Genomic DNA, 27,569 nt, shown 5'->3' with positions numbered 1-27,569 from the left:
GAAGGGATGGAAATGTCATAAGTGGTGGTGGTGGTGGAGAATACATGGACACACACACACACACACACACACACACGCACATGCACTGGGTGCAGCTACTGAAGAGGACCCGACTTACAAGGAGTTCTCGCCTGAAATATGATGGTTCTGTTACTCCTCTCCTCTCCTCTCCTCTCCTCTCCTCTCCTCTCCTCTCCTCTCCTCTCCTCTCTTTTTCTCATGCATGCCTTTCCCTCTTTTTGCCCGTCTCATCCTCTTTCCCTCATTGCTGTCTAAAACTTTGGAGATAGACATCGCTCCTTCTCTACAAAAGGACAGGACCAACACCTACGTTCTGTTTTCCACACCCAGCATCTCTTTCTCTATTTTGTTGGAAATCCCTTCTCTACCCCTCCCTCTCCACCTTTTCCATCAGCCCCCATCTTCTCCCTCACCACCTTGCTGCCACTTTGAGCGAGGAGGGATGTGGTGAAAGTATTTGGAGAATTCCTGCTGACCAAACCAACGCTGCCTGGCTGCTGACTCTCCTCTACATGGAACAGCTCTACCCAAATAAGGCTGGGCTTTTTAACTAGACGTGAGGGGGAAGAGACGTGCAGACAGGGAGAGGGAGCTGCTGAAAGGCCATTGCCCTTTTAAGGATGAAGTTTCCTTTTTCCCTTCCCCTCTCTCCCCCTTATTTCTCTGTCATGCTCCCTCCTTCCTCCTCCCTCCCTCCCTCCCTCCCTCCCTCTCTTTCAGGAGGATAGTGAAGTCATCTTGCCTCGTCTGTTCCTTTTAAGCCGGCATTTTTGAGAGGGAGGTCCCTGTGAAGCATATACAAACACTCAGTCAAGCATCCACACTCACCCCTCACACTGCACTAGTAGCCAGCAGAGATCTGACCTATTCCTTCACACAGTGAGTATACTTCTTTATTTTATTCCTCCATTTAGGATAAAGCTCCTGAGCTGGACTTGGGGCAAGACAAGCTGGCAGATGGCTTGTCAAAAGGCTTTCACGTTAGTTTTCTTAACTTCTTATAAAAAAAATATGCATAAAAGTCCTTCATCTCACATGTTTGAATGTAAGGTGACCATAGCAGAAGTTGTAGCCATTTCAAAATAAGAGCAATGTATTCATTCAAAGGTCCAGTGAAAGATCTGTATGCAAATATATACACTTTGAGATCTGCATCTGCACTGACCGAGAGTTTAATGGCTATAACATATATGGAGAGAATATTTAAAGTTTCCTGAAGTTGTTTCTGTAGATTACATTAGCATCTTATACTTTGTTTGATTTACGGTTACATACAATCCTGTGTCGTCGTAAGATTACTGTTAGTTAGTTAGTTACATGTGATCCACTGGGTATTATTCACTTGTTCAGTGTAAGAATAATCATCTGTTAAAAGCTTCTTTTTTGACATTGACTGTGGTTGAACACAAAATCGTCTGCTGTTTTAGTGGGATTTCCTCAATGACCTAATTGTGACGGAGGCTTGTCTCATTGCAAATAGACTCAGTGTTTACCCTCAAAGCATAACAACCCTCAAACATCATCTGAACCATCAGAACAAACATCATCTGAACCATCAGATTATGTTTGAGGGTTATTATGCTTTCCATGTCAGCCAGAAGAGGAGAATCAGGCAGTGTTGCGTATCTCTCTCAGTATACATAATTTTATTTGCACAAGCAAATGATCCACTGCCATACATGGACTTTGGAAGCCTGTGAATTCACAAGGTATGGAGGGTAGCCACACCTACTAACGAGGACACAGATGCAGAAAGACAGATGAAAAATGTTTCAGTGAGGCAGACACACAGACGGAGACATGCAGAAATAGTTTCTCTCCCTAACTTTCATTCTCTGTGTGTGATTACGGGTGTGTTATGATAGAAAAGCTCTGCAATGTCTAAAAGCTTGCTGTGATCCCACCCTATTTGTAAAAAAAAACTTGTGTACATTGTCTACATAGTGCAGAAACAAGTGATGGGGGGGCGGAGTGGCTGAGACAGAGACACCATTCACCCTATTACAAGACACTGTACCATCAAAAGGATTTTGAAGCTGTTATTTTAAGTTTTTTTAAAAAGTTACATAATGTTGCTTTAAAGATGGCAGCACACCCAGTGATTCCAGTAAAAACCAGGCCGGCAGTACCAGAAGGGAAGTACCAGTGGTAGCAGCAGGGGCAGATAACACAATCTCTACTGCCAATCCTGTGGCAGCACATAAACCAGGAGATAACCACATCCGTGCAACAAAGCAGCGCTGGACAGCACTATGCACACTTATGAAATACATCAGCTCAGACACACAGCAGCTATAAAGTTTGTCAGAGTAATCAGAGGTCTTGGCAGCGATTTCAAAAAAGCTTTCAGTGCTCATAAAAGTTTGACAACTCTAAACAAAGATTTCCGCACAGCCATGTAACAAAAGAGCTCCTACTCTGAGGATGTGGTTAATGATGTAGAGCACCTTCGACCAGATGACTCCAATGATGTCAGCTTAACTAACCTTGATCTGTAAAAAAAAAAAAAAAAAACGTATTACAGTGATTGTAAAGTCCCCGGGAGTTTATTTAAACCAATTCATTATATGGTGGTTGGCTGGTTAACTGTAGAGGAGACGAGGCCGCATGACAGCATATCCCCTCAGGCTGCCACAGTAGCCACAGCCCTCACACTGGTTTCCTGTTCTGGCATTAGACAGATTTACCATGGTAATAGAGAAACAGAGCAGGAAAAATACAGCCGGGAGAGACGGAGGTGATGAAGTCATGTTTGTGGGATACAGTACTCCTGGACAGTAATAAAGTAGGCATTTTAGGCTTTCTTTTACTTAACATCTCTTTTTTTCTCCATGTTTTCCTTTTAGTATCGTTACCTTTCTCTTAATTTTTCATATGCAAGAGGATTACTTTTATTGCTCACTCACTTTTTTATTAAATCTCAGAAACATTTCTTAGAAATATTTGATGTCTTATATAGTAATAGTAGCATATTATATATTATACTATATATATATATATATTGCCAAAACAGATTTTCTGAATTGTTGTAAACTGTATCAGCAGTAGTTGTTACAGTAGCAGAACTTTGCAGCAGCAGTGATACTTGTACTTACAGATGTAATTGTAGAAACAACTGTAGTACTGGTATGAAAGGTAGCAGAGATCAATGTACAGCAGTATCTCCTGTTTGATACTGCAATAGTTGGCTCATGCTGTCTGTTGAAATGCAGTTTTTATAGTGTTTTTATATCATGTCTCATGAACACTGAGTTACATATTTGAGGAGAAGCAGCCAGACAGCACAGAAGCTTGTTTAGCAGCAGATAGTCTTGAGTTATTGGACCTGGGCCGGGTCCCAAGGATAACAGGTCCCCAGATACACATAAATACCAGAAATAGAGATCAGGCCCTAACGGACTGATTTAACCTCCAAAAATAATATGTGATCTTTGTATGGTTGTCATGGAGTACACACATGCAGACTGATAGTTCATGCTTCTCTTCTCTTCTCTTCTCCTCTTCTCTTCTCTTCTCTTGTGGCGAACATAACTTATGTTTCTCTTGCCTAGAAAGAGGCCTGTGAGTGTGATTTGCAATTGTGGTCCAGAGAGTAGTTTATAAGACTAAGAGCTAGAGGCCAGTGGAAAAAAGGACAAGTAAACGGCATACCAGACAAACATTACGCTGTTAAAACGATTACATAATGATGCATATCAGTGAGAATAACGAGGGCTATGCCTGTGTTTGTCTGCGCCAGAAGGAGAGAAAGACAGGCAGACAGACGAAGAGACGATAAAGTATCTACACTTGCGGTTGTATGTAAGTGAGCATGTTGCCCAGCATGTGTGTTTGGTTTCTTGCGGTCTGGACAGGCACCACATCCTGGGCAGGAAGCCATTAATGCCGTTGGCACACAGACTCTAATATGCGGACGTGCAGTATATCTATTTGCAGTGGTGGAAAACACTGCTTTATTCAGCATTAAAGAACTGGCCACCTCAAAGTAAGGTGTAACCACAAAATGCTGCTAACTGCAGCTGCCGTTAGCTGGTTAGCCCAGTTAGCCGTGCAGCTAGCAGTTTAGACTGAAAGCTCGGAGACCAGGGGAGTGTAAGGAACATGAGGTAAAAGGTGAAGGGAGTAGAGTATTAGCTTGTATATTGAAAATAAAAATAAATGCGATGAGTATTACAGCCAAAAATCCAGTGACCAATGGAAAACAACTCCATACAACAATGCACAAAAGGGTTGTGTATTGTTCATGAACAGACGTTTATTGTTGCCGGCGGTAACAACATTCCCGGTCCTGTGCCAGAGAAGAGCCTCCTCTATTAAACTCCTGGGTTTGACCTTTAACATTTGAACTTTGAACCTCCCCAGGAACAGGAAGTTGAAGTGACCTGACATCAAGATGGCAACAAAGGTTGGATGGTGCAGACAGCACTTTGATATGAGGTTTTGCACTTGGCTGTTGGCCCAAAGGCAATACAGAAGCATAAGGCAAAAAAAAAAAAAGTGCTGGCAATGATACATGTGGTGACAGAGACCAGGGGAAAGAGAGCAAGCGAGAGAGATTGCGTGTGTGTGTGTGTGTGTGTGTGTGTGTGTGTGTGTGTAAGAGGATAAATTATGCAAAAAAAATCAACTGGCGCATAAAGTGCTTCCACTGTACACCACTTTGCCTCGGACACTGGTCCTGAATAGGGCTTAATGGTCTGCATTAGGAGACACAAGGCTGTTAATGCTGCTGTTCTGGGAAATGTGTTTAAACGACGTGCTGAGCATTTATGCTTATATATACACGCTTTTGACTTGCATGTCCTCAATGTTTGTATCGGTGCATATTATGTGCAGAACAGTATGGAAGAAGTGTCCTTATGTGTGTATATTAAGTACATATATGTCTTCCTCTAGATTATTCGCACACATATGCATGATTGTTTATAAAAGCTGTATCCACACACTGCGGCGCTGATCTAAATGTAATTGCTGATGTTATTGTTTGCATTGCCTAAAAGAAATAAGTAAGTTCATAGACTCCATATGTTGTCATGAATATACACACTGCTGTAAACTGCCAAGATGGAAGGAAGGACGATACCGGTGAAAATCCAACTACCAATGATCACATACTTAGATTTAATTCTTTCTCCAGAGATTGTTTTTCCCTTTACTTCATTGCATATCTGTTTGTCTCCCTCCCCACACTGCCTCGCTCTCCCGTCTCCCTCCACTGTATCGTCCACCTTCCCTCTCCGCCTCTCCTACTCATTCTTCTCGCTCTTCCCCCGTTCCTCGATTTCACGCTCACCTCTCAGGGAGTCGGCATGGCTAACAAAGGTCCATCCTTCGGCCTGAGCCGGCAGGTTCAGGATAAGATCGACAGCAAGTATGACCCTGACCTGGAGCAGATCCTGGTGGAGTGGATCAGCCGTCAGTGTGGCTCGGGCGTGGGAAGGCCAGAGGCAGGCAAAGCGGGATTCCAGGCCTGGCTGAAAGACGGATGTGTGAGTTTAACAGTTGGATTACATGTTTTTTCAAGACATCATGATGTGCTTAGGTTAATGATTTGTTAAATGCCTCCCCTTCTATATCATCTCATCTACCATCTGTCTCTGGATCTCGTCTCCCTAGGTTTTGGGTGAACTAATCAACAGTCTGTCTGCTGGAGACAAACCTGTGAAGAAGATCCAGAGCTCATCCATGGCCTTCAAACAGATGGAGCAAATCTCCCAGTTCCTCACTGCTGCCGAGAACTATGGTGTCACCAAGACTGACATGTTCCAGACCGTGGACCTATGGGAAGGTCAGAGGGGTTTCACGGTCTTCATTCCTCGGTTATAGCAAACATTTAATAATAGAAAACAAAACTTGAGCTGCGTTTCCAATGCAGGAAGTCTCCCAGGGAGTAGGAACTTTTGGAGGAACTCAGTGTGTTCTCAACACAGTTGTCTAAATTAAGTTTCGGGCACATTATTTTATCCCCCAAAAAGTCCTTACTCGGGGTGTAGTACTTTCCAAGAGTACAGGAACTTGGGGGAGGTGGAGCTTCTTGTTTGTTCATTGTACTTTAACACATCAACAATGGAATTACAGAAGCATATAACAGACGGACATACGCCTAAGTCCAAGCCTCACTGAGCATCAGTCATGCTCAAAAATGACGACAAATTGACGTTTTAGTTCCTTGGAAAGTATTTCCTGTCACTTTAAGTCCAAATGAAATCAATTACTATTTGCTTCGGCGTAGTTCCGTGTTTCCTGTAAAAAAACAAACAAGCAGCAGCCAATAGCGAGGAATGTACGTTATGCTATAAAAATACCCACAAAATGGCTTTTTTGCTACTGTTGGGCTTGATACAGGTGTATAGGTGAGACATATGTCATGGGGACGTTACAGGTACACGGCTTTAGCTTGGGTTTAGACACTTTGGTAGTTTAATAGAGAAAGAAAATGCTTGGATACGTTTTCACAATGTGAATGATGCTAAGGTTGATAATGCTATCTGCATGTGTGTTTGTGGACAGCTAAGGACCTGGCGGCGGTGCAGAGGACCCTGTCAGCTCTGGGTAGCTTGGCCGTCACCAAGGATGAAGGCACATACAATGGAGACCCTAACTGGTTCTTCAAGTGAGTCCAAAACAAAAGAAGTGGGGGTTTTCATGGCACACAACAGAGTTTTGCTGATTAATTAAGCGACATTTTCAATGATGTTTTGCAGGAAAGCACAGGAGAACAAGCGAGACTTCAGCGATGACCAGCTGAAGGCGGGCAAGAACGTGATTGGCCTACAGATGGGGTCCAATAAGGGAGCCAGTCAGGAGGGCATGAGCTATGGAAGACCCCGACAGATCCTGTAAAATCACTGTGACACACATACTCAAAACCTCTTCAGCCCCTTGCACCTTCTTATAGCCTGTAAGCGTCTAACTGGTCCATCCCGCTTTAAAACCCTCTTCTGCTTTAGAATTTAGTTACTTTTTAACAAGTGCCCCCCACTTCCTTGGTCCCTGGTGACAAGTGCAGAGCTCACTATGCTTAGTCCTCCGCACCACAGTTAGGACCAGTACAACTGAATGTTTGCAGTCTTCAGTGGAAATTGTAACCATAAAATTGACAAATGCATTGGAGGTAAAAACACCAAAAAGACCATGTGCCAAAGTCGAGCTGTTCCTTCCTTCTACAAGGTTCAAGAAACGGCACTCAAATAACAGAAAACTGAGCAGTTTCATCCAGCCAGTTTTCATCCACCACTTCCTACAATGCTTCGCCTGCTGTATCAGCGCCAATATTTTTGTACATTGTCTTATTAAAAATGACTTTAAAATACCTGTCTGAATCCACTTTGTTATTCCGGGTAATTCTTGGAATTGGGAAAAATATCACCATACTGTACACTGGATCGTTCTGTTACCACTTTTATAGGATAGGCACACAAGCGTGTCTTTAAACAATACTCATATGCCCACATTAGGCATGTGAAAAATGACAAAATCCACAATTCTGTGTCCACAAATGCATCTCTTACTTTAGACTAGAGTGATCTCTTACAGACAGGTATTACTACAGCAGCTCTTTCGATATGAAGTACATAGGGCAAATTACCTTACTTTTAATACAAAGTTCATACTGTACTGCCAATAGTTTGGTTGATGACCAAATACATGCAGATCTTATGACATTCCCATCAACTTCAGGCATACTTTGCGATTACTGCTAATTGGTGAATGATAGCATGCTAAAAAATTTAGCAGTCATTAGTTAGTATTATGTTAGCATGCCGACGATAGCAGTTAGCTCAATTTTGTTAAACTCCTGTATGTAGGTTTTTTTTTTTAAATCCCTTTGTCGTTTTTATCACCAAAGGTAAATCTTTGTAACACACTATAATGATGTAACAAGCAATAGCAATAGAAAAATAATGGCTCTAAAAGGGTGTGATTTGGTGTGAAACTGTGCTTCAAAAACAACATGAACAACACTGAAGGATACTTAGTCAACAGTCTTTTATTATCATTCAGTTCACCTGTGACTTGCACAGCAAAACACGGTTTCCAACTTCACTCCAAACACTCCTTTACATTAAAAAATTAGAACTCTTTAATACATTCTTAAAAACCCTTTGTATAAATCATTAAACACAGTTGATATATATCTGTACCGCAGGCACACGTTGTGTATATATTACAGTTCATAAAAAAATACATATACAAATCCCACACTTGAAAATCCCACTTCAAGTTTTTATCAGTAGTTGGTTGATAACCCACAGATAATAACCCCAGACTTAAAAATAAAGGGCATCAAATAACAGCTCAGAAAATAAACCGTATTCTTAAAATACATCAGTACCGTCGTGCAGCCTCACATTTGAGGACACTTTTTCAAGGAAGACCTTGAACATCACAAGCACACCCACTCATGCCACACCACACACACAGGGCACACACACACACTCAAGAGCCCTTTTCACACTGAGACTCCGCATTATCTCCACAGTGGAGGTTCGCCAATTCTCCGCCTTTGTTTGTTCACACAGAACAGAACAATCTGTGTGTTTTTTTCAACGTGAAACTTTCACACAGAGGAGGATGCGGAGAATTGGCGCAGGATCCCTGCACTCAGAGGGCAGTGTGAATGGGGCTGAGGGAGCACATGCTCACTCACACACACGCATACTGTTCTGTATAGTGCACATCATATTTTTTATCTTTCTCTTGGTTTAAGGACCACTAGAGGTGTCCATAAAGTGTATCCCACCAATCTGTAAGGTCAGTTTGTCTCTGGCTCGCATTTACATACAGACAAGTCTGTATGCAGACTTTCAGACATGCAAACATGCAATTGTTCCGGTATTAAACCCTTTTAGGTCCCTCTCCAGTGGTTCCTTTAACCCAAACTTAATCCTGATAGAAATCACAGCCCCTGAAAAGACCAGATATCTTCACTTTGGTGGATTTTGCTCATTTTTCAACATTTTTGAACATTTTCTTCTTCTTGAAGACAAGACGGCCAGGTGTACAAGAACACACATACACACTCCTAACCATACTGTCACGGCGCAAATACAGATTGTCATACAAGGCCACGTATTTGGGGAATGCAGATGAGGACAAAGAGTCTGCTCTTCAGGCGGCAGTCCACACTGTGACCCCCAACCATCACAGAAAAGTCTGACTGGGAGATGGGTGGGTGGGGAGGAGAGGTTGGAAAGCCTGAGATGTCTCATAAGCACAGACAGCGAGAGGTTTTAGACCCTGGCTCAGTGCTATGTTGCCAGCCGCTCGCCATTCAAAAGCGTCTCTTTGGCCTCGAAGTCCAGTACTGCATGCAACTCCACCCCTGAGTCCCCCTCCTCTTTTTCCCCATCCTGCTCCTCCATCAAAGCCTCCTCCACTCCTCTGCCTCGGTGCCCCCTCCTGGCCCGGTGACCACCCCGTCTCCTGCGCAGACAGAGGAGGCCCCTGAGGTCCAGGTGGGCCAGCGAGACCTCCAGTGTGTAGTAGAAAGACCAGAATAGAGCAAAACAGCCCAGCAACAGCAGGAACTGGGGGAGAGGACGAAGGAGAAAGACAGAGTAGGTCAATCACAAGGCACTGGGTTCTCTTGATAACAGACGGATACATGTCTGGATGAGGTAGCAGACAAAAAGCAAGGATGGCTACAAAAATGGTGGGAGGAGAGGACGTGAAAGTAAAATTGATGACCAAGTCAAAGTACTATGACCTATGATTACTATTCCTTCCTGGTTTAGTTGAAGGGATCATTTTCCCTTTTTAAACATATGACAAGGAACATTTAACTAGTTATGAAACAGTCTCGATTTAATACTGATGCCTCTATATGACCCACATAAGCAAACAAGACCATCAGCGAGCAGATTGGCTATTTCTTTATGGTCATTATAGTTATTCATTTTCTGATCGAATAAGTCATAACATTTTTTATGGTGGAATGCTGAGGATGAATGAAGAGGTCTCACAGCCTGAGGAAAGAAGCTGCTCTGTACTCGGTGGTACGGTACGTCAAGGAAACAAACTTAACTTTTGTCCACAGGGGCGACCAGGACCAACAAAAAAATACAAATTTCTTGTATCAGCTTTCACCACACTTGTATATAAATATTTTTTTATGTGCATGCAGTTAGAATGATGAGATTACCTTAGCATTACTGGATGTCTGTTGGATCAGTTTGCATCTTTACTAATGTATTTTACATTAATACTTGCAATAGATGCATGTATTTTGCACATTTTACAAATTGACATTGCAAACTTAGCTTTTAACACCGTAATCATGGTCAAATTTCATATTCACTTGCTGAATGAGAGAGGCAGAATTTAATACCAGCCAGTGTCCCTCGTTCATTTCCTCAGGTCCAATAATTATGTTAGGTAAAGGCTTCAAATGAGATGTTATGGTCATAGGGATACGCATAAATATCTGGGGTTCAGGTCTGCCAGTCCTTATGAAACAGGCATGACTTGAATGCAGCCTGAGATGAAGTGTTGCCTCTGAGGCTAAACTCAGGACAGGAATGTTCCTCTTAATAGTGTAGTGTGTATACAATTCCATCCCTTCCTTGTGGGGAAGGTAACTGTGATTTTAAGTTACTGAATTCCTTTGACTCTCACAAAAACAACAGCAACAACAACCACCCAGGCTGAGAGAAGAGATGACAGATGATAAACATTTGATGGTGTTGGGATCGGGTCGTGTACAGGTTACCTTGAGGCTGTTGGAGGTGAAGGGGCTGACAATCTCTGGAGGGATGTCCAGGCCTGGAGGGCACGGCAGAGAGAAGTTGCTGTCCAGATACCTGCCACTCATAGCCTCATCCACCAGCCTGTCAATCAATGCATAGCCTATCAGCAAGCAGAACATCTTTCTAGCTTTCATGTCTGTCAACACACTGAACCTATCACTATAATTTCACTTAGGTTACAGTGTACATGTACTGTATGTGCATTGCTTGCGGCCAACAGGAAAAAAAGCAAAATGAAGACGTCAGGAGGGGACCTATCACGATCACTGAGCGCCACAGGAGCGTCTGTGAATGATAATGCCATTTTCCAGATGACTGACTGGTCAGAAGGCGGTGCTTTTATGTATGTTTTATGTATATGTATATGCATATGTATCTATTAGCTGTACAGCATGAGACACCATGGCAATGTACCCTGAGTGAATCCTGAGATTACCTCACTAATGCTAAATCCTTCTTCGTTGTACAGACCTCAGGAATGAAACTACACACATTCAACCCAACAGAGTATCTTAACACTTCCCAGACAGCAGCGAGTATGGGCTGCAATGTCTTACCTCTGTCTGTCCTTGACCTCGCTGTAGCTCATAGAGGAACCATACAGGGTCAACGCCCACTGCTTCAACACTCCCGCAGTGACACATTGCCCCAACGACGGCTCTTCTACAGGAGTACAGAGAAGGGTCGGAGTGGACAGGTGAGGTACATGAGGTCACAAAGAAAAACAAAATACCATACAGGAGACAGGCAAGCGGTGTCTTACTGTGGTCAGAGATCTTCAGGGTGTACTGGCCTTTAGCTCTCTCTCCCCAGCAGCGCACAGTGGAGAAAGTCCAGTCCTGGTAACCTGCTGGGTCTCTGTGTACCAAACACAAAGACACTACTTTTCCAGATCCAGATCTTTACAACACAGGGTGGTGGAAAAGCTATTGCTTTTGTCCATAAGGACCGCCAAAATCAATACAAAATGATATGACCTTGCAGTTGCTTTAATAAATATTAATTTCATGCTTAACTGTTCCCCAAACAATACCAATGCATGGATTTGTGTGTGTGTGTGTGTGTGTGTGTGTGCGTGTGTGTACTGTACCTGTCGACGGCACGGCGTGCCCCAATGATTGATGTCATACCACTGGGGCAGACCAACACAATCTCTAGATTACCACGGCAAGGGTGGGTTATCGTCACAGTAACGGCCACGTGCTCCAGTGTCTCCATTCCAGACTGCTTCAGGTCAGCAGCAGAGACTGAGGGAGAGGAGAGAGCAGTTCAGTGTGTGTGTGTGTGTGTGTGTGTGTGTGTGTGTTTAATCATTTCCCGTATTAATGAGGGTAGTCATGTACCTGTAAAAGGGAGAATTTGACCCTTCGTGATAACAAAGGAAAATGTGAACAATGTCAGGAAAATGTGAGAATGTGAACAATTTATCAGGGTTTCTGAAGGGTTCACCCAGTTAAATTAGGAGTTTTAAAGACCTTGTTTTATACCACATAGGATGCAACTTAACATCGGACTAACAATCACAGCCACCAAAGTTTAAGTGTGATGGAAAACCAGTAGGGACATATATCTATTATTATCCTATCACTTTGTTTAGTACTTCCTTTAAGATGTAATTTGTTTAATTGTATGTTTTTACCCAAAAAAAGCAATGTACAAATAATAAAGAAAAATATAAATTATTTCATTTAGATTTTGAATAAAATTGACACATGGCAGGTAGCAGTAGTGACAGTGCTCACTACGTCTGATGGAGTGAATTCAATTCTTTCAAAGACTTTTGAAGACGTGAAGATACTCTGTTTTTAAAATACTGTATTTACAAATTGTAGAAGCAATATGTTCAGACCGATGTAGTAAAGAGAAAATTGGACTTTTCAATTCAATTCTAAAATTATACACACAGGCTTATATGTTTAATAAAACTTTTATACTGAAAATATGCCAATTTAAAATGAATTTGTAACACCCATCTTATTTTTACAGGACTATTTTACACATTACTGTATTGTTGTATGTCATGTGATAAGGACATAAAACAAGTTGCTAACAATTCAGGGTGAGGCTGAGATAGTTACATGCTGGGAAAAATGGGAATTGAAAAATTCTGTGAAAATTCAATCCCCCATCAGATTCTGGATCTTTCTTCTCCACTTTCTCTCCTTGAAACTGTTATCAGCCGATCTCTCTGACCACCTCCCACTGTAAGTGTCTGGTAATTTCCCGGTATTTCCTGGGCTCTGACTCTTAATGGGCCGTGGTGCTCTCTGACCATGTAGGGCTGCACACATCCTCGGGGCAGGGAGGGACGCATAGGGACGAGGGAGCAAGGAGTGTAAACAGAGGTGTGGAAGGAAAGACAGACGGTCAGGGGACAGATGCAGAGAAAGGGGGAGGGGAGAGACGGTCAGAAGATGGAGACAAGTGAAGGGTATGCACTGGGAGGGCGAGTGCAGTGGATGTGAAACGAGAAAGGCCAAGTGTGGAGGGGAAAAGGAAAGAAGGACAGGAAAAAAAGAAGGGATTAAGAAAATGTAACTGTAGGGAGAGGGGAAATGAAGGACAGAAACAGAGGTAGAGAAGTGGAAAGGAAAGAATTTGTTGGAGATGCATTTCTGACACCGATGCTGAGCTACAGGGAAAAAAGGCTCAACTGTGGTGGTATGTGGAGGCTTCATGTGCATGTCAAAAGCTCTGATACTTTACATTGGCTGCAGAGTTTTTTCAACTTCTGATTAAAAGTCATGTATTCAATATGATTCCCCATAAATGCATAACTCTTTTACAGTTTTGCTTTTTTTGCTGTATTGTATTTACAGTTTTAAAAACAATTACTACTGGATTTGAGCCCTCTCTTTCAGGGGGCTTGTATCAGCAACATACTCTAAACTGTTGTTCAGGCCAGGGTTTCCATAATCTGGTAGTCCGACTCATTTAAATCTCCTAAGCATGATGTCAAAGGAGGGCTTTGGAGAGTGTTGTGTGTGAAGGACAGGGTGGAGCGGAGGGACAGAGCCACTGCTTGGCTGCTGAGAGAAGAGCTGAGGCTTCTAGAGGAATAAACACCTGCATTCACACCGTGCTTTGCTCTGATGTGGAGCTGTTTACCGGCAGGAAGAGAGCTCAGAGTTGAATTTTTTTTATTTAACTTTTGTGGTTTAGAAAGTGGATTCATCTTCACTCTTGCTTCTCTGCAGCAGCGAACTGCAGAGGTGCAGACATCCACTGCCGTGTGTCATAATACAGCCTATTGTCTCTCTTCGTCCTTGTAAAATGCTGACTGGAGCGGAAATTATCTGAACCTCATGAATGACGGAGAGGAGAACAAGAAGAGACTGGAGGGAAATAACCATAGAGACTGGTGAGTGCTGAATTCATTCAGAGACTGAAGTGAACATAAACAGACACACATGCACTAGCTGTCTGTAGTTCCTTGCTAGCTTACAGCTAATGTACAGTAAGGTATTCTGGCTGGTGAATGAACACAAACGATCCTGTGGTGAAACTCGCTTTTTGTGAGAACATGAGCAAAATTTGAATTGTACCGAAGGCAGAGCAGAGACAGTTGATGGTTGAGTCTCATTCCCAGGTTGTCAACTACTGACACTTTGGTTTGGTGGTGGACAGCATTGGCAGTCTCCGTGAATAAATATCAATAAACACACTTTATATTTGACTGGAATATTTCTCATTTGTCCGGGACATTGACAGAAGGACTGTTAATCTTAGCGCAATGCATTGATGCAATGCTTCCACTCTTCTAAGGACCCAAACCAACAGCTTCTTCATTTAAAGTTCTGTTACAGAGTTCTCTTATCCCAGAATTAAATTAGATAAGTACAGAGTCCAAATTGAGAAAAATGAGCCAAATGATTCACTGGGAAGCAATAAACACATGAGGTGGGAATGTCATCTGTTCAACACTTTGGGGACTGAGTATCCAAAGAGCTGACAGGCAAGGACAAGACACACAAACCGACTTCGACTACGATGCAGTGGTGTCTAAGTCACAAGAAAGGGAAAATTGGAGTCCAAATTCTGTCGCCTGGCAAACTTTGCACCGCAAACCCACCGACATATTTTTTAAATATTGCATTACATGTACTTGAACTGTCAACTGCTCAAATTGAAGGAGGCTGTTAAAGGGGATGCTGCCATGGGGAGGGAGGAGGTCTATAAACATTTGAATTTGTAACTGTCATTTTGATCTGTATATGCAAAACTGTGTAAAGGAAAAAAGAAAAGAAGTTATCCAAAAAAGTACCAGAATGTTTTTGGGGTGGGGAGAAATGTATTTGGGTTGGCTGCTCAAATAAATTCTATACGCAACCATAAACTTAGCATACTTTTGGACAGTTGTGGAGGGACTTAGTGCTCACTGTAGCTGAACATTTTGTCCTCATGTGTGTTTTTCCCCCTTTACAGAAGAAATTCCAACTGGGCTGAACAGGTCACAATTTTTTTTCACCATTTTTTTTTTTTTCAATCTTTTTCCTTTGCTTTCCTTTACTTCACAATAACCTGAAACCATCTGTGCGGACGCACACCGGTCTTTCAAGCACAAACACACAGATACTACACAGATAGTCCAACTGCCGCACCTTTTCCTAAAACAATTTAACCCACTTCCCACCGGCACGCACTGCCAGTACCATGGTCATTATTAGGCCAAAGCCAATCACTCCGAGCTTGTGCATAAACACACATTCGTAGCCACTGTGTTCACATGGGAAGCCAGCAGTCTGAAATGCTTAAGGGGCAGCACATTAGCCAATAAGGCAGCCAAAACACATAGAAACTACAACAACAAACTCTGTTGAGTAGTTTGACAGGCAGACCTGAACTCTGTCAGTGACAAAAAAGCCTGTAGGCAATTTGACAAAGACTGATTGAAGAGGGGATTAAATGACAAAATGTGAATTATAGTAGTTTGATTTGATTTAATTTCTTTTTGAAATGAAGCCCAGACACACTGTGTAACTGTCAGCAACTTTTTGATTTGTCCTGAAGAAACTCCTGCTGCATGGGATCACACACACACTAACACATGCGCTTGTCTCGAGCTGTGCTCCTGACTGTGACGAGGCCATGAAAGAGGGAAGATACAGATAGAGGGAGGAGAGGAAATGAGGCAGTAGATACGTTTCTGCTAGATTGAGGTCACCATGTGCTTATGTGAAAAGGTGTGTGCGAGGAAGAATAAGACACACAGATCACATACACAGACAGTGTAATATGAGAGAATCAGTGAGGTGAGAAGTGAAAAAGGAATGAAAGCTACTGAAAGAAGTTGTTAAATACAGAGACAGATTTGGGAAACAAAATGAAGAAAAAGGAGGGAAAAAAAGAAAGAAATGGAGGCTATCTGGAAAAGTCTCCCCCAGTATTTCAATGTGGACACAGAACACACAAACAAGAGAACGTTACCAAATATGGAAAGGCAGACTGACTGGTGAGCAGGCAGGCAGGGAGGGAGCCAGCCAGCACCGTAGTGCAGTATGTAAACTCCACAAGCAGCTGTCCAATACAGCGCTGAGAAAGAGAGAGAGGAGCAGACAGAGTTACCTTTCCAGGTGCGGATAAACTCGTCGGGATAAGTTGAGATGGATGCTTCCTCCCTTATTACTGAGCTCTGATAGGACACGAGGAATGGCACCGACTCCCACGCCTGAGAGAGTGGAGAGAGAAAACTTGAGACGGGGATAATAAAGTCATGTTTGTAATTTCTTAGACCAAGTGATTCATTCATATAACGATCAATAGACCAATCAAACATAAAAACAGCGAGTGGTAACAGCTACTCGTGTGTGTGTGTGTATGCATGGACCTTGGCAGCATTGACGAGTCTCCATGCATTGAGCAGACCGAAGCCGTGCTGGTGGCTGTGATAGAAACCGGCTCCGTTCATCTTCCAGTCTGCATTGCTGTCACACTGTTGAATTAAATACACAGATTACACACACAGCCAAGTTAACTTTTCTTTTTTACTACTTATGCAGTAAAATAAATTCAAAACAAAGCAAGAGTGTTACCCCTAGCCCTTATTTTTTAAGGGTCCCCTCAAAACCCTTATCCATCATCTGTAGTCTTCAATGGCATTTACGTAAACAAACATGACCAGAAAAAAACGATTTGCTGTCATGCTAAGTGTTGGAGGGCAAGGGGTGTATTGGGATTGGGTGAGAATGTGTTGATTAATGAGTTTTAGAGATGCTGGTGGAAAAATTTAGCCAGGGTAGTTGTTTCCCCCTGTTTCCAGTCTTTATGCATGTAGTAAAGCTAACTGGCTGTTGGCTGTTGCAAGATATGAGAGTTGTATCTCCTTCATCTTCCTCTTCATCTCCTTCTTCTAATATCTTCTTATTTAAATCCTTGTTAGAAAATTAAGCTAAATGCAGCATGTTATCTCCTGGAATACGGTCAACAGTATACAATGATGGTACCAGTAGTGCTGAAATAATCAATTAATTGATGAGCGGACTGACAAAGTAATTAATTCTTTTAACTTCCCAGCTTCTCTCTATTATTTTGTGTCATTGTAGATGGAATATCTTTGGGTTTTGGACTGTTTGTTGGACAAAACTATCAAATCCAAGCATTTAGAAATCATCACCTAGATCTCACATCTTAATGTTTTTTTTAATTTTAAAGAGAAATCATCAGTTAATCAAGAAAATTAAAGAGAAATAAACATTTGATCAATCCAAAAATGAAAACAAATGTCAGACTTAAAGGTTCCCCTGTCAAGTTTTCTATCACGCTTGTTAGACCAACCTAACCCCGGGGCACGATTGTCAGTGCAATAGTTTTTCCTGCACAGCTCTGACACAAGTTTGAAATGAATTATAAAGTACACACACAGACCTGTTAACAACAATTAATAATGCAGCCAGGCCTACCTTGGTGGCGGTGAAGGCGATGATGTGCTGGACGTCCCTCCAGCTGAGGCAGGGACGGACCTGCAGCATGAGGGCTACCATTCCTGCCGCCAGGGGGGCCGCAGCAGATGTGCCAGTGTGATGTATCGTACAGCCGGTGCCCTGCTGCATAGACCAGTCTGACGTCCCCTGCAGAGACAGACAGATGGGCTGAGTGTGGAGGATACGACCATGGAGAGTCATGTACAGTACAAACAGTGCGAGGGTGGTAACAGCTCTGGCAGGAGGCCAAATACTCACATATGTAAGTGTACATTAGCAGAGTGAACACAGACCTTCCACAGGGTATACATTCAACACAAACTATCCAAGTCTTGAGCATGGAGGCTCTGTAACTAAACACTTCATCAGGTGCCAGTGTCTTAGGACCATCAGGACAAAGTGACATCTTTACTGTGGGTGGCCAGAGTTCAACACTTTTTGTGTACACAGCTTAAAGCCTCGGAGAGGTTCAGCTTTTAAAGAGGTGAAAGGACTGAAGAGAAAAAGAGTGTATAGACAGAATGGAAATGTAGAGGAGTTAGAAATCCTGATGAAGACTGGTGACCAAAAAGGAGGTAGGTAGATTTTTAGAGAAGATTAACTTTATGAGCAAGTGGAAAGAGACCATATATTGGTTTTACAGCTTTGTCTCTCATCACTGTGTTTATGGGATGTAGTGGACATTCAAGTCCATCCATATGCAGGTGCTCAACTGCAAACATGTGTCATATACAGTATCTTCCATGTACACCACCCACTGCTACACACATAAGTGACAGCCTGTCTGACAGAAGGACCACAGCGATGTGGGCTGAGGAATTCCCAGATCTCTGTGTTTACATGCAGATGACATGTGGGTCTTTCCTGACAGCTGTTCAGAAGGTTTGGAGCTACTATGTGTGCAGTGTTGTGCATGCAGTAGGTTACCAAGCAGGGCATCCAGAGCAGCTGTCTATGTGGTGATAGGGCTACAACTCACAAGTTTTCTTGACTAATCTACATTGTTTGGTCTGTAAAATGTCCAAAAACATTTTTTTTTTTAAATAGTAAAAATGTCCCAAAATTCCCAAAGCCCAGGAAGATGTGCTCAAATGTCTTGTTTTGTTTTGTTTTGTTTTGTCCAGAACCTAAATATATTCAGTTTACTGTCATAGAGGAGTAAAGAAACCAGGAAATATTCACACATAACACGTTGGAATCAGAGGATTTTGTCAAAAAAAAAGAAGAAAAAAGAAATTAAAAAGAAAGAAATACTCAAACCAATTCATCAGTTATCAAAAATGTAGGCTGATAATTGAATAGTTAACAACTAATTGATTAATTGTTGCAGCTCTGGTGAGAGTATACAGGCATCATCAGGAGTAAAGCTCTGTAACTTAACATGCTGCACATGTGGGTTTATAATGTCCTTCAGTAAGAGTCACCTTATATTCAGTTAGAAACACTGAATCTCTTTGGAAAAATGGCTGAATATAGAATCATGTGTCATGTTTTGGTTAGCAACAGTTATTTCTCAGGGCTTACATCATCAACAAATTAGTCTCTTGAATAACCTCAAGCAATCAACAAAAACGTATGACGGGACAAATACGATCCATAAGCTGCTGTCTATTTTACAGACCTCAAACTTGAAACATCTATAACTAATTGTGAAATTTCATATTTTGTGACTTTTCCATGCTGTACGGACTCAGAGCCCCATGACAAAATGCATCAGTGAAGGCAGCCGTTCTTGGTAAACTCTAAATGGGTTCACCAGAATAATACACTAATGTGCACTGTGTGGTGAGCACTTGGCCTGAGAGTCTACTGTGGTCATTGGTGGATCAGTCTTCTCCAGAGAAAGCATATCCTGGCTAAGCTCTTCTCCCCCAGGCGATGACATCCCTGGTCCAAACTCTGTTGCCATGGTGACACCCACAAACAGCAGCAAATAGAGGTCAGTGGCTTCAATGGGCCCTTACTCCTGTCACCGGATGAAAATAGTCTGTTTCCTCTCATGTGGAACTGCTCTTTCATGAGCTTTCAAACATTTGTCAGAATCACTAAATTCAAAACTTGTAGACCACTTAAACTTTAGATATGTTATTTTACATGGCATGTTGTGGAGTATAGTATCTACAGGATTCAAGAGAAAGAGAAACTTCATGTAGTTGTTTCCTTATACAGTATATTGTTTTACTCAGTTTTCAATGAATTTGAAAAACTTCTCCTCCAGCTGAACAGTAAAGAGATGCTGGCAGATCTTACATGTGGACTTCCCTTATGCAGATCGCTTAGATGACTAAATTCTGGACACTTCCTGGTCAAGCAGATAGGTTTATTGGTCTAGCTTTTGAATTTATGCTAAAATCATGTATCTACGATAACAGAACACTGTGGTTGGTCTGTCTTGCTTTAACACTACAAACAAACTGTATCAGAGTCCAGCACAAACTAGACCCAGTGCCTCGTTTTCAGGTGGTCTCAGTACAGTGTCAGAGTTTGTTTGAACCAAATCCAATACGTTTGTGTTTAGGCTCCTTAACTCATTGTGATTGGACCGACTCTACAATATAATGACATAATCTATTACTGTCTTTTTCCAAAGACTAGCTCATCATTGACTTCCTGCTTTCCTGTAGGTCCATACGCAAATATTTATCTATTCTTTGAAAAGTCATCCATTGTGTGTGTGTGTGTGTTTGTCTATACTTGTATTTCCTGCATAATGAGGACCGGAACACATTTTTAACCAACAGAGTGAGGACATTTTTGGAAAGTGAGGGCATGTTGGCCAGTCCCTACAGTTCAACAGAGCTTTAAAGGGCCGTTTGAGGGTAAAGGTGAGGTTAGGGTAAGGTTAAAGGTTAAGCAGGTTGTTGTGATGGTTATGCCAATGAGGGTCCTCACACAGATAGAAGTACAAGACCGTGCGTGTGTTTACGCGCATGTTTTGGTAAGACCTACAATGCTCCTCAGATTGTTCCCTCCGCTGCTAAAGGTGACAGCCAGCATGGACGCACACTCCTCAGCGTAGAATGGCATCCTGCCTTTCTCATCAACCGCACCTGCAACACACATACACACACACACACATCATTTATGGCCCCATGCGCACATGTCCACACCCAGAACACAAGTGAACCTACAGAGGCAGACACTCAAACACCTGATAATCTGTGTGTCTTACCGATTGTGATGGTGTATATGGAGTTGGCGTAGCCGTCGTAGTTGCAGTTGTCATTGTATTGACCTCCGTTGCCACTGGCAACCACAAAGATGCTGCCGAAGCCTCGTCGGCCTGCAATCACCCCATGCTGCAGCGCCGCCTGTGGAAGAAACATAAAACAAAATCAACCTAACTGTACTTTGAGTGATTTCTACATGCATGCTGCTCTTTAACTGATCCGTTGCAGTGCACTGCCCCCTGCAGGACAAAAACAGAGCTCAACACAAACTGTCTTTCTCTTACCTTGCCCAGGGGATGGGGTCCATCTACAGTGAGTCCGTCGTCATCTGGACCCCAACTACAGGAAACAAGAGTCTAAATCAGAATCTGAGCAAGACTTTCACAATATGGTATTATGGCATGGAAAAATATTTCACCAAATCACAGGAAATACAAACCTTAAATAGTAAGTAAGCAAACAAAGGCTGTCAAAGTCTTATGGAATCAAGACACACATGCACACAGACACATCTATGATATTTTCTACTGTTTATAAATGCCACTCTTCTCCTGGAAACCCCTAATAGAACCAGAAAGAGACACATTTGTTACCTGCAGCTGTAGATGTCATTGACCTGGTAGTGCTTGTTGAAGGCAATGGCCTCCAGGCTGTCTGTCAGCGGGCCGTCCAGGACTCTGATACCTGAACAGAAAGCAACAAGCGAGGGACGTTTCATCAAACACAATTAGCCACAGTGTCAGCTTCTTCCTCAGTGGTTTTATCACTGGGACATCCAGTTCCAAATTCAATTTTCTTGTCTGTACCTGCCACCTTGCTGCCGTAGGCAACTCCTACGGCACAGATGCTGTTGTTGGGAACGGCTGCAATCTCGCCGGCACATCGCGTCCCGTGGTGGTTGTCGCTACGGATGTCTGGGTGAGGCATTGGGTCTGGGTCATTGGAGTTCAGGTCGTAACTGCCCTCTGGACTCTGAGAGGGAAAAAATAAACAATTGAAAAACTGTTGTTGCATCCCATTCAAATGAGGTGCAGTACTGACACAAACAGAAAAGAAAAAACTGATACTGCTTGGTAAAACTCTTACAACACACTCACTGCACTCACTACTGAATTTGAAGAGGGTTAGTTTAGTCACCTTTTCTGCCTCTACTCACTACATTTTTTGTCTATTCCTTTTTACTAGTTGTATGACGGATATTACTACATTAGCTGAGGAAACACTTTGTAAAACTGTTGGTGGTAAACACAGTTAGTTTGTCCCAACTTTCTGGGGATCAGGGTTATAGACTGAAGTTAGGTTTGACTCACATAGTTGGGCTGGATGTCCTTGTGGGTGTGTTCCACCCCGTCATCTACCACAACCACCGTGACTCCTCTGCCAGTGATGTTGCGCTCCCACACCCCTGTCACGTTGATATCCATACTCTTATTGAGGTCATTGTGCTGCAAGAAACAAGCGGAGTAAAGAACGGTTGAAGTCATGCAAAGAGAGAGCACAAATACTTGCATAAGCACGTTCAAAGTATTTTCCTTATGTTAAAAAAATGCACTGCTTGTCTGATGTTTTTGTATCCACAGGACACACACTGTGCAACCAGGAGGGACATTAAGATTTAAATACACGTCTAATCTAAACTTTTACCAGAATGCCTGTAAAGCGGTCTGTGCTGAGTTCAACATAAATGGCTGATGCTAAACAGTATCTGTGTCCTCAGCTGCTTTAAAACTGCATTAAAGTCTCCATCTGTAGTTGATCAAACCTCTGCAGCCATTTAAGGGCAGCAGAGGTGATCTGTGTGTTCTATCTGCAGCGTCTACTGTATTTACCTTAATCATGTCATCATAATGTTATCATAATCATCTAACCCATCCAAAGTTTACTCGAAACAACGTCATTTAGTACATTTTTCTAGCCTAAACAGTCACTATACTATATTTGCATGGAGGCACGCTCGCGCGTGCAAGCAAGTCTCCCTCACACCCGCTCGCACTACGGAAGCCGCGCCAGACAAGATCAACGAGAACTCGCGATAGATACACACCGGTATTTACATCCAGCTATGAGCGACCGAGCAACACACAAACACAAGAGGGATCTGCCTGCACTAGTGATTTGAAACTTTGAAAGAAAAAAGAAAAATGTCCGAGGACTTCGGCTTCGGACTACGGCTTCCGTAGTGCGAGCGGTGTGAGGGAGACTCGCATGCATGCGCGAGCGTGCCTCCAGACAAATATAGTATAGTGACTGTTTAGGCTAGAAAAATTTACTAAATGACGTCGTTTCGAGTAAACTCTGATGTCGCCACTTCAGGACACTTGGATTGCAGCGGACGAGCAGTATGGAGTAATATTACAAAGTTTTTGTGTAGTTTTATGGACCTTTTCGTCTCGGGCGCCACTTACGCTCGTTATTTGGATTATTGCTGCAGGACGGTACCCCCGCGGGTCTCCAGCTGCACTTTGAGGAATAAAAAACTACACCAGATTTCTCATCAGCATGAGGGTGAGTCGATAATGACTGAATTTTGTTCTAGAGTGAACTATTCCTTTAAGCACCGTCCCAGGTCTAATTGAAAGAAGCCTTATGGAGAACTTGAGTACAACATCGTGTGTGGAAAACATGGTTATTAGACCACGAATAAATCAACAAATATCAGTCTAAAAATGCACACATCTGCTTTTGTGTGATATATTTATGCTTTGCCACCTGCACCTCAGTCTCACTTGAGACAACAGCATGACTTTTCAAGAGAAGTTGTCTGCCCTGCTCTCTGACGATGCTCTTGTGTATTTGACACAGCCATTTAAAAAGATATAATTAGACTCATGTGACTGATTGAAAAGATAATGATTAATTACCACAACTATTACTTTGCCACAGAAAAAACATCTTAATCTGAAAACACTGAGAGCTTTTTACTTCGTTCCTCTTTTATTGGGCATCCCTCTTTTTTAAAAAGGCGATATCTAAATGCTTTGGCTAGATGAAAGCCCCTTTCAAACTGATTGTCTATGCTCCTTGGAAATTTAACTTGTCATTCCCAAAGGCAATTTTCACCCGTGGAAGGGTGAAAAAGTTTCCTCTGAAGTGAAGTGCAGAGGGAGAGACGTGAGGCCAAGATACTGAGTTGTGAGTCACAAATCATACTTCTTCTCTGAATCAGAACTCAGAGTAAATCACAGCACGAAAAAGTCAATTAAAACACAAAATGGCTCAGTGTAAAATAGGCTCCTGACTGGCTGCTGACTAGACTTCTTCTACAGTGCATAAAGTTAAAATAAATAAATAAATAGTGATGAATATTACATGCCAATTATTTCATCTGACAGCCATTAAGTTAATTTAAGGCACTCATCTAATATAACACTTACGACAAGACAACAAGTAAGTGAGCAAGACGGTACAATAGATACGCAATAGCCTAAAATTCTCACCAGGTGCCACTGTTGAGGGTAGCAGGGGTCGTTGAAGGCAATTGATCTCTTCGAGCGGCTAAGCACTCTCTCCTGGGAGTGCCACAGGACATGAGGGTGGGATGCTAAGACGTCCCCAGGATGGACATCCTTGATCCAAACAGATCCATGTCCAGGCTGGACAGAACACATCAAGTAGTGGCCTTCCAGCTGTCCGATCTGGCCCTGGTTCTGCAGCCCAGCCTGCTCTGCTACCTGGCATGTGGAGAATACTTTTGATAAGACCACATTTATTTAGGACAATACTTCTAAAAATTCTAGCATGTTTCCCTGACCTTGGCTACTTTGAAACAGATTAGGTGAAACTTCAATGATCCTAGTGGAGAAATGGGTTGTCACAGAAAATAGGATACAAATGGAAAGCATTGAACAAAAAACTAAAATATCTGTTGGACTGAAAAAAGCTAAATGACTGTGTTAGGCAAACTTAGAGGAAGAAAACTGAAACAAAAAGCTGTAATGTCTGTAAAATTAATAAAAAAGGCACTACCAAAGGTACCAGTATCAAGAATCATAGTCTCACCATCAGTACCAAGAAAACCAAATGATGTAGCCCTCCAAAATTACATTTTAATATAAAAATGTCAGGGAAAACAGGGAAATAAGACCCTGAGTTTTGTTCAAACCATATCTTAAGATTAAGTTGTATCAGCAGAAAGTGTTCAAGAAGTTCTGTACCCTGTTGGCTATCATATCCAGGTGTACAAAGCCCTGTTCACCATCTTCTTCCTCATGATGTGGGCCAGCGTGGAGCTGGACAGCCCAGGACTGACCCAGGCCGCAGGATGGCGAAGGCCAAGGTGACGGAGGAGAGGACGAAGAAAAGGGAATGGATGGGGAAACGGTGGGCAGGAGGCTCAGAACCAAGAGGGTGAAGGATGACAGGGAAAGGAGGATCACGGGTGTGGGAAAATAGGGTGTTGCCATGGCAACAGAGGGCAACAAACAAGGTCAACCAGGCAAGCCCTCCTCATCTGAACAGCAACCTGGATGTGGTACAAAGACAGACAAAGAGAAAAGAAGGTCTTGTAAGTAGTGAGGACAATTTGAGAACGAGTGACTGGTTGATTATCATCTGCATGCGGCATTCAGAGGCCACTTATTAAATTCACAGTGTCACGTTAACTGGACACCAGTTCAGAGAGCTGTGGCCGTCGCACATTCGATTAACACTCTGTGGTTATATCAAAGGTCCTGTACTGACTACTGTGAAGAGGCTTTTATGGATGGGTGCTATTCTATTAGCACTGTCAGGCTACAAAATTAAAGCTTCTATGACATTTTCTGCCATGTCGCACCAGCTACCAAAACAAAGAACAGAGAAGCTCAGATTACGAGACACACAGAGGGAGTGTGACATTAGGACGCCATTACTCCAACATATATCTTTACAAAGCAAATAGTTGTTAGTTGCTTTATTAATGTTGAAAATCTCATATACAGTATAGAAGAACCTTAAAATAACAAAACATAGACACATCTGAGTTCAAGTGAAACACAGAAAATGTCACTTAATGTCGCTCCCATAGCCTTGTTATGACTTGGAAGTCTACCTGGAGCTAAAAGCGCAGGTGGATTAACCTGTCAGAGGGTGCATGTAGTCTGTCACTACCAAGCACAGCAGTGGATTCAAGAACTGAACCAACCAGTACACCCGCTGCCATACAACATTGTTGAGTGAATGGGATATAAATAAAGACAGCCTTATTTTGAGATATGTAGCATGTGAGAATCTGGGTCCCAAAGACAGCTCCCAGCTTTGACCAGTTTGTAATCCAACCTTGACTACAAATAGAACTAACAGTAAAATATATTCAATTCAATAAATTCTTTCAGTCAATATTTTACATGGAATTCAAATGTCTACAAGGACATAAACCATACTCTGACACTCTGACTATTGACAGTAAATAAAGAGGGGCAGTTGCAAGATTATAATAAGGTCATATAGATGTCACAACTACCCCACAGCCTAAAAAAGTGCCTTTGTATTCTCAGTAACATAGTAACCTGTATTATAAGAAAATGCAGACAATCAGACAATTACTTTTACTAAATATGAATAGTTAATTGCATACAGTTAGTTAGGATTTCTAGTTGAGTTAGTGGAAATAGTCTGTTGACCAGAGGGACCAGGTCTAATGCATCACATCCAAAGCCTACCTTGTAAATTGTCCTTTAGAAAAACACCGAACATCTGCCAGCTGCTCTGTAGCCAAAACTCTGTCTATGTACATATTATAGTAGGTTATAATACAACGCCCATATCAGAAACACATGATGTTAGGAGAGAGTGATGTCAACAGATGCCCCTTCAAACACCAACAACAGTAGCTCAGAAAAGAATGACATTCACCTGCTTAATTCTGCCTCCTTTCCTGAGCCATGTGCTGAAAACACCTGATATGTGCTACAATCTGCTGTCTTTGCTTTAATGAACCCTGTAAGCTTCCTGGTCAGCTAATGTTAGCTAGCTCCCAATTTTGCTGATTGCTTAGTTTCTATTTAGCCAGCAGGTATTTAGCCTAGCTAGTTGGGCTGCTAGCTGAGGTTAGTCATTTCGTCAACTGCTGCGACAACGTTACAGCTATAGTAAAATTAATGAACACATATATACTTTAAAAACAACAGAATGAAGTCACAACAACTAGCGATAGCTACGACAGGGACTCTAGTTTCACCGGAAGCAATGTTGTTGTCATAGTAAGTTAGCTAACATCATGACGCTAACTGTTAAGTTCGCTGCTCTTTAGTGGAATATGACAATACGAGTAAGTATCCATGGTCAAGTCACGATGCGATAATACGACTATATCTTACCTTTCCCTTGAATTCCCTGTTCTCATCTGTTTCTCGTGGAAATTATGAGTAACGTTGAGCTTGTCATCTCATTACCGTATCAGACAAGTCTCAACTCAAACGTCCTACGTCATGCAGTGGCGCAAACGTCCTGCGTGCCATCTGATTGGTCGTGACTAGAACCTTTGCGGAATAACAGGTACTGCACCCAGATGAGTGGTCTCAACTGCAGGAGGGCAGGTCACCTGTTATTAGTTGCTTCGAAAAAGCACAAATACTACAACTACTGCCACTCTTCCTACTCCTCCTCCTACTACTACTGGTACCATTATTACTACTGTGTCTGTGTTTTTACTTTTTCGTCATAAAGGTTGTAAAAACAAATAGTTATTATTATTAATAACACAGGGGTGGAGGGCCCAGTAAATATCTATA

The 27,569-nt window shown here is 42.4% G+C and overlaps 2 protein-coding genes across 3 annotated transcripts; one reads left to right on the top strand and one right to left on the bottom strand.

Annotated features, from left to right (window-relative positions):
* Positions 1–768: 768 nt before the first annotated feature.
* Positions 769–7,335, top strand: tagln (transgelin). Of its 2 annotated transcripts, XM_084351623.1 has the most exons (6): positions 773–900; positions 4,384–4,426; positions 5,322–5,510; positions 5,638–5,809; positions 6,532–6,634; positions 6,726–7,335. In XM_084351623.1, exons 2-6 carry the CDS (start codon positions 4,415–4,417, stop codon positions 6,862–6,864), a joined length of 615 nt encoding a protein of 204 aa, XP_084207749.1. In that variant the 5' UTR covers positions 773–900; positions 4,384–4,414; the 3' UTR covers positions 6,865–7,335. The 2 variants fall into 2 exon arrangements, with proteins under 2 accessions (XP_084207750.1, XP_084207749.1); XM_084351624.1 differs by lacking the exon at positions 4,384–4,426 and having other exon boundaries at positions 769–900.
* A 656-nt stretch (positions 7,336–7,991) lies between these two features.
* On the bottom strand, positions 7,992–27,301 carry pcsk7 (proprotein convertase subtilisin/kexin type 7). The gene is made up of 17 exons (XM_084351888.1): positions 27,156–27,301; positions 25,014–25,321; positions 24,297–24,530; positions 22,170–22,304; positions 21,666–21,831; positions 21,453–21,543; positions 21,144–21,198; positions 20,862–21,000; positions 20,639–20,739; positions 17,669–17,836; positions 16,597–16,701; positions 16,335–16,437; positions 11,860–12,016; positions 11,533–11,627; positions 11,327–11,432; positions 10,733–10,850; positions 7,992–9,551 (listed from the first exon to the last, which is right to left on the bottom strand). The coding sequence occupies exons 2-17, from the start codon at positions 25,260–25,262 to the stop codon at positions 9,273–9,275; spliced, it is 2,301 nt and encodes a 766-aa protein (XP_084208014.1). The 5' UTR covers positions 25,263–25,321; positions 27,156–27,301; the 3' UTR covers positions 7,992–9,272.
* Positions 27,302–27,569: the final 268 nt, after the last annotated feature.

This window comes from Pagrus pagrus, assembly GCF_965226575.1.
Source record: "Pagrus pagrus genome assembly, chromosome: 4".
Classification (NCBI taxonomy): domain Eukaryota; kingdom Metazoa; phylum Chordata; class Actinopteri; order Spariformes; family Sparidae; genus Pagrus; species Pagrus pagrus.
The sequence above is the reverse complement of the archived record's forward strand: the minus strand, read 5'-3'. Positions and strand labels throughout refer to the sequence as shown.